Here is a 7,305-nt window from a genome sequence, read left to right as displayed (position 1 = left end):
CAGAGGGCTGACCTCTCCAGGGAGCTTGAGGAGATCAGTGAGAGGCTTGAGGAAGCTGGTGGAGCAACAGCTGCTCAGATTGAGATGAACAAGAAGCGTGAAGCTGAGTTCCAGAAGCTGCGTCGTGATCTTGAAGAGTCAACCCTGCAACATGAAGCTACCGCATCAGCTCTCCGCAAGAAGCAGGCAGACAGTGTTGCAGAGCTGGGAGAGCAGATCGACAACCTCCAGCGTGTCAAGCAGAAGCTGGAGAAGGAGAAGAGCGAGTACAAGATGGAGATTGATGACCTCTCCAGCAACATGGAGGCTGTTGCTAAAGCTAAGGTGTGTGGTTTTTTTTATAAGAGAGGGATTATCTTTCATCATGCTAAGAAATATTAACTGTAACTTGTAAATATGGCAGTAGCTTTATATTTACATCTACATCAACATACATCGTGTTTTGTTGTTTATAGGGCAACTTGGAGAAAATGTGCAGAACTCTTGAGGACCAGTTTAGTGAGCTCAAAGCCAAAAATGATGAGAACGTTCGCCAGCTGAATGACGTTAATGGACAGAAGGCCAGACTGCAGACAGAGAATGGTGAGTCATCTGTAAAGAAAAACTGGCAATGGAAACCAGTAATGATCATTTTGATAAATAGCAAATTTACATATTGTCATTCAGGTGAGTATTCCCGCCAACTTGAGGAGAAGGAAGCTCTTGTATCCCAGCTGACCAGGGGCAAGCAGGCCTTCACTCAGCAGATTGAGGAGTTTAAGAGGCACGTTGAGGAGGAAGTGAAGGTATAACAAGTTTACATGTCCTCTTATTAGGTTTTAACAGAACTGAGTCATTCTTTTTAAATGTAGTCAATAAAAAAATCATACAGTATATTCTAATAAGACTTTAAATGACTTAATGTTTCAACTTGATTGAGTACTTATTTATTATTTGTCTGCTTCACAGGTAAGTTATAAATGTTATTTCATGTTCAACAGGCCAAGAATGCCCTGGCCCATGCTGTTCAGTCAGCTCGCCATGACTGTGATCTGCTCAGAGAGCAGTTTGAGGAGGAGCAGGAGGCCAAGGCTGAGCTGCAGCGAGGAATGTCTAAGGCCAACAGTGAGGTGGCTCAGTGGAGATCCAAATATGAGACTGATGCTATCCAGCGCACTGAGGAGCTGGAGGAGTCCAAGTAAGTCACTAACCTTTCAGTGTTTTTATTAGTTTTCATTTCAATAGTTTGTTTTATCAATTAGAACATTCTTCTTCGCATCAGGAAAAAGCTTGCCCAGCGCCTGCAGGATGCTGAGGAATCCATTGAGGCTGTGAACTCAAAGTGTGCTTCTTTGGAGAAGACCAAGCAGAGACTGCAGGGTGAGGTGGAGGACCTCATGATTGATGTGGAGAGAGCTAATGGTCTGGCTGCCAACCTTGATAAGAAGCAGAGGAACTTTGATAAGGTATAAGGACATCAAGGACACAATCATTCGAGTAAAACAAAAATCAATCTTAGAAAGTAATCACTGATGTTCATCTATATAATTCTAGGTCCTGGCAGATTGGAAACAAAAGTATGAGGAAGGCCAGGCAGAGCTGGAAGGAGCCCAGAAGGAGGCTCGTTCTCTCAGCACTGAACTCTTCAAGATGAAGAACTCTTATGAGGAGGCTCTTGATCAGCTGGAGACCATGAAGAGAGAGAACAAGAACCTGCAACGTAGGTCATTCTCATTAAAATACAAATTTAACTTATGTGGGTTCTGTTCTAACCTTCACAAGTGTGGTTTATGAACCTGTATGGAGACACTCTTACCTTTTGAATATGACTTCACCCTTGGTTTGCCTACTCTGAACTTGAAGGAGAATTATTCCTTTCAATGTAGGTTGTACTGTGTATTATGTAGTACTAACTATCTTGCAGGACAGTTTGTGTAGGTCACTAAATAACTATTTTTTGTTTTTGATTGCACTTTAGAGGAGATCTCAGACCTGACAGAACAGATTGGTGAGACTGGAAAGAGTATCCACGAGCTGGAGAAATCCAAGAAAACTGTGGAGACTGAAAAGACGGAAATTCAGTCAGCACTGGAGGAAGCTGAAGTAATACATTTTCAAATTATAGAAATGTTTGAAAAGGTCCATGCCATTGTAATTCTTATTTAAGTGACTTTTCTTAAAATCTTTAAAGGGTACACTGGAGCATGAGGAGGCCAAGATTCTCCGTGTTCAGCTTGAGCTCAACCAGATCAAAGGTGAGGTTGACAGGAAGCTGGCAGAGAAGGATGAGGAGATGGAGCAAATCAAGAGGAACAGCCAGAGGGTGATTGACTCTATGCAGAGCAATCTCGACAGTGAGGTCAGGAGCAGGAATGATGCCCTGAGAGTCAAGAAGAAGATGGAAGGAGACCTGAATGAGATGGAGATTCAGCTGAGTCATGCCAACAGGCAGGCTGCTGAGGCCCAGAAACAACTGAGGAATGTCCAGGGAACGCTGAAAGTGAGGTTTATATGATCACTTACGTATAAACAAACAAGTAAATGGTACAGAAGGTTAATTGTATTTTCTGTTTTGTTTTTTGTTGCCAGGATGCCCAACTGCACCTTGATGATGCTGTCAGAGGACAGGAAGACATGAAGGAGCAGGTTGCCATGGTGGAGCGCAGAAATGGCCTGATGGTGGCTGAGATTGAGGAGCTGAGAGCCGCTCTGGAGCAGACAGAGAGAGGACGCAAAGTGGCTGAGCAGGAGCTGGTTGATGCTAGTGAGCGTGTTGGACTGCTTCACTCTCAGGTGTGTTTTTATTAATTCACAAGTAACTGATATTTTAAAGATAAATTTTAAACATATTAAACATGGGTTTTCTTCAACATTCAGAACACCAGTCTTCTGAACACCAAGAAGAAACTGGAGGCTGACCTTGTCCAGGTTCAGAGTGAAGTTGATGATTCTGTTCAGGAAGCAAGAAATGCTGAGGAGAAAGCCAAAAAGGCTATCACTGATGTGAGTTTACATCTCTAACTTACTTGTTATGTTTTTGGTCTACTTCCATGAACTAATGTTAAGTTTATTATAGTTTATGAATGAATTAGAGAGCATTTTATCATTTTAGGCTGCCATGATGGCTGAGGAGCTGAAGAAGGAGCAGGACACCAGCTCTCACCTGGAGAGGATGAAGAAGAACCTGGAGGTCACAGTCAAGGACCTGCAGCATCGCCTGGATGAGGCTGAGAACCTTGCCATGAAGGGTGGCAAGAAGCAGCTCCAGAAACTGGAGTCCAGGGTATGAGCTGTATATAAATGCCCACAGATCAGTTTAACACTAAAAATCACACTTTAAATGCATAAAATAACTTTACTTCTTTCTCTGCACTCAAATCTTTGTACAAAACTTTGATTACTATGATTATGATCATCACATTTTAGGTGCGTGAGCTGGAAGCTGAAGTTGAGGCTGAACAGAGACGTGGAGTGGATGCTGTTAAAGGAGTACGCAAATATGAGAGGAGAGTAAAGGAGCTGACCTACCAGGTACATTTAATTTCACTAAAAACAAGTATAATTACTCTTGATTTCAGTAATTGAGAGCAACTACATACATTTACCCATGATGTAATGTACTTAGTTATGAATACAGTACCTGAGTATTTCATTTTGTACTTTATACTTACTACTACACCACAATTCAGAAGCAGAAATTGTACCTTTTAGTTGACTACATTTCTGACAGCTATAGTTATTTGCAAATTATAGGCCCTGTACACCTGCACAGGTGTTTCCAATTACCCTGTCTCATTAGACCTTTAGTCAGGTATAAATTGGGTGGCACTATACTTGGAATTTAACCCAACTACTTACCCAATTATTACTGGTTAAGTTGCCCTGCCCCAACAGTTACAACAAAATCAACAGAAGGGTGAGGGAGAATCACTTGGGTAACAAGTGAACACACCTGTGGGTGGACTATGGGTGTGCAGGGCCTTTAAGATTTTATATACAAATTATATGGTACCTTTATAAAATGTAACGCATCATTATTGATAAAATACCAAACAATATAATAAGTAATAATAGTTTAATTTCATCTTTGTAACATTACAATACTGCTTATACTTAATGTGTACATTTTACTTTGGATACCTTTAGTTAATTTTTGTGATAATGCTAATTTTCTTCTACTTAAGTAATATTTTGAATGCAGGACTTTCAATTGTAACAGAGTATTTTTACACAGTGGTATTACTACGTTTACTTAAGAAAACATCTAAATACTTCTTCCACAACTGCTTGTTTCTGTGTCAACACTCAAGTGACACAAGTGACCATTCTTTATCTGTGTAGACTGAGGAGGACAAGAAGAATGTGACCAGACTTCAGGATCTAGTGGACAAGCTGCAGCTCAAAGTCAAGGCTTACAAGAGACAGGCTGAGGAGGCTGTAAGTCAACTACATTATATGACTCATCATTTGCAGTTGAATTAATAATTATATCACCATTAACAACTAAATTAATATAACTCTAAACCCTTCACAGGAGGAGCAGGCCAACACTCACATGTCTAGGTTCAGGAAGGTTCAGCATGAACTAGAGGAAGCTCAGGAGCGTGCTGACATCGCTGAGTCCCAGGTCAACAAGCTGAGAGCCAAGAGCCGTGATGCTGGAAAGGTAATTTCCCCCCCCCCCCCTATTCTCTTTGACTGTGTCATCATGTATTAACCATATGCATACAGTTTATGTCATCTATATATCCATGACATTTACATTCCAATGTGAAATACACATGTATAATAACTATATACATAATGACTTCTGAAATTACAGACAAGTTGCAATTTGATATTGCTGATAACAAATCAACATCTTTCTGTAAGAATATTTAAGCCTTAAGTCTAGTTTCGTCATTCCATAAAATGTGGTATTGCTTTTTGCATGTACAAACACTCGTTACAAGTACTGATAAGTTTTGTTTGTTTCAGGGAAGTGACTCTGCTGAATGAGATACAAGATCCAGCTAAAGCATTTTAACAGAGTTCATACAATATGAGCCCCTGATAATTTTCTCATGTAAATCTCAATAAATGTCATACATTTCTCAAGTTTCTCATTTTCTTTGTACTTCTTGTTTGTCATATTCAACCTCATATAACCATGTAAGCTTAAATAACAGTTACATGGAACTGTATCAGAACACAGTGACTGGCCAATCATTGCTCTTTTTATTACTGCAATTTCAGTTAAGATCAAATGTCACACCTCTGTAATTAATATAATGTAATTAAAAAGTAATGTGTAAGTATGTGCTTCAACTCATCAAAACAAAACATGAATTTGTAATCAGATTAAATTTAGGTATTTCTGCTTGTATTGTTATGTTGTTTTTGTCAGTTTCACACAGAGTACTAGGTTTAATTCCAACCTAACTAGAATTTCTCTCTTTGGATAAGCAGTATTCTCTTTAACTGTTACATTGCACTTAAATTTGAAAAAGCAACGAGTTCTCACCCACACTACTGAGTACCAAACAAACAAACAAAAATAATGCTTAGTTCTACTCCAGCAAGAGCTTCTAAATTGTGTGGGCATATGAAAACTACAAATACAATTTTTTAAACATTGTTCAATTATTTTCTAAGCCAATTACTGAAACCTCACAATTCTCTCTAATGTTTTCTAATGTTTTCCTCAATAGATAATTTACAATGTGGCATATGGTACCTGACTATTGCTTATTGCCACCATCCTTCTTATCTTTCTTTCCACCCCCCTTTCCTTGCTCAGTCTTTTCCCTCAGCTTTTCAGTGTCCCCTTTAAATTGTCGTCCTCCTTGCGCCATCGCCTTCTGCATCTGGGCTATGTGAACCTTCTCAATCAGAGAGAAGCAGTCTTCATCGGGACTGATAGGGCTGGTCACAAAGCTTTCCTCTTCATGTGGACGTGATGTTACAGGATGTGTTCGGCTGGTTGCTCCTGGGTTGGAGGATGATGGCCCTGAGTGGGCTTTTCTGGGACTTGCATGGCTCGGAGAAGAGTGTTTGGACTTAATATTTTCTTTTGGGACAAGGTTTAAGTTGAAGGACATGGGTCTGCCAGGTCCTGGGCTCAGAGGGATCACAAGGTTATCTCCAGGGGCTCCTAAAGTGAGGAAGACTTCTGGGAATGTGCATGGTTGATCGATATTATTCTGCACCTTTGATAGATAAGAGTCAAACAAGCATTGATGAAGGCAAAAATCTTTTATTAAGACAATAACCTTGGGCAATTACTTACTTATTAGCTTACCTGCTGTGGTGTGAAGGTCATGGACACCCTCACTGTCACCTGTAACGAAATAGCATGTCATTGTTCTAGACAAAGCGTTTCAGTCTCTCACTATTGTTTATCCTTTTATTCATTGGTGGCCAACTGCAAAACAGTTCAAAGAATAGACTTAAAAAGTCAGGAAATGGCAAGATGTTCACCTTCTCAAAGGGGCATCAAGAAATCACTCCACCCCCTAATTGACCCTTTATAATATAATAATAATCTTTATTTGTAGAGCACTTTTCAAAAACAAGTTACAAAGTGCTTCAACAAGTGCAAAGACAACAATACAATACCCAAAAGACAAGAATACATGCAAGAAAACATTGAAAAGACCAAAATACACGTTTAAGATAAATGTAAAATAAGTAAAATAGAATAAAATAAAAGGGATAAAATAAAGTCAAATAAGATCGGGAAAGGCTCTCCTATAAAAGTATGTTTTAAGAAGGGACTTAAAAGAGTTCACTGACTCAGCCGACCTGATTTCCTCGGGCAGGCTGTTCCAGAGCCTCGGGGCCCTGACAGCAGACGCTCTGTCCCCTTTAGTTTTCAGTCGAGACTCTGGAACAGACAACAGACCTCTGCCCGAGGATCTCAAGGTACATGCTGGTGTGTATGGGACTAAAAGGTCAGAAATATAACAAGGCGAGAGGCCATGAAGAGCTTTAAAAGTGATCAATAGAATTTTAAAGTCAATTCTAAAACGCACTGAGAGCCAGTGTAATGAAGCTAAAATAGGGGTGATGTGTTCATATTTCTTTGTTCTGGTTAAAAGCCTGGCAGCTGAGTTCTGGACAGTCTGGAGTCGATCAGTAGATTTTTGGGTTAAACAAGTGAAAAGGCTGTTGTAATAATCCAGGCGTGATGAGATGAAGGCGTGTAAAATGGTCTCGGTGTCCTTAAAAGTTAACATAGATCGAATTTTTGCTATATTTCTAAGTTGATAAAAACATGATTGAACAAGCTTTGTGGTGTGCTGCTTGAAATTTAAATTACTATCAAACCAAACACCAAGGTTCTTT

General features: G+C 39.8%; 2 protein-coding genes across 3 annotated transcripts in view; one reads left to right on the top strand and one right to left on the bottom strand.

The window, feature by feature from the left end:
- The window catches only part of LOC123958573 (myosin heavy chain, fast skeletal muscle-like), a 13,924-nt gene extending 8,895 nt beyond the window's left edge, over positions 1 to 5,029 (top strand). The window contains exons 32-39 of the mRNA XM_046032016.1: positions 2,171 to 2,479; positions 2,569 to 2,772; positions 2,857 to 2,982; positions 3,092 to 3,262; positions 3,406 to 3,510; positions 4,321 to 4,416; positions 4,514 to 4,645; positions 4,957 to 5,029. Coding sequence (XP_045887972.1) covers positions 2,171 to 2,479; positions 2,569 to 2,772; positions 2,857 to 2,982; positions 3,092 to 3,262; positions 3,406 to 3,510; positions 4,321 to 4,416; positions 4,514 to 4,645; positions 4,957 to 4,977 — 1,164 coding nt within the window. The 3' untranslated portion in view covers positions 4,978 to 5,029. The remainder of the gene's footprint in view (positions 1 to 2,170; positions 2,480 to 2,568; positions 2,773 to 2,856; positions 2,983 to 3,091; positions 3,263 to 3,405; positions 3,511 to 4,320; positions 4,417 to 4,513; positions 4,646 to 4,956) is intronic.
- The window catches only part of LOC123958597 (integrator complex subunit 3 homolog), an 8,213-nt gene continuing 4,948 nt past the window's right edge, over positions 4,041 to 7,305 (bottom strand). For both annotated transcript variants that reach the window (XM_046032048.1, XM_046032057.1), the window contains exons 11-12: positions 6,260 to 6,298; positions 4,041 to 6,167 (exon numbers count right to left, since the gene is read on the bottom strand). In XM_046032048.1, coding sequence (XP_045888004.1) covers positions 5,700 to 6,167; positions 6,260 to 6,298 — 507 coding nt within the window. In that variant the 3' untranslated portion in view covers positions 4,041 to 5,699. The remainder of the gene's footprint in view (positions 6,168 to 6,259; positions 6,299 to 7,305) is intronic.

Source organism: Micropterus dolomieu, linkage group LG02, assembly GCF_021292245.1.
Source record: "Micropterus dolomieu isolate WLL.071019.BEF.003 ecotype Adirondacks linkage group LG02, ASM2129224v1, whole genome shotgun sequence".
NCBI lineage: Eukaryota > Metazoa > Chordata > Actinopteri > Centrarchiformes > Centrarchidae > Micropterus > Micropterus dolomieu.
Note: the sequence above shows the minus strand (reverse complement) of the source record. Positions and strands in the feature narration are given on the sequence as shown.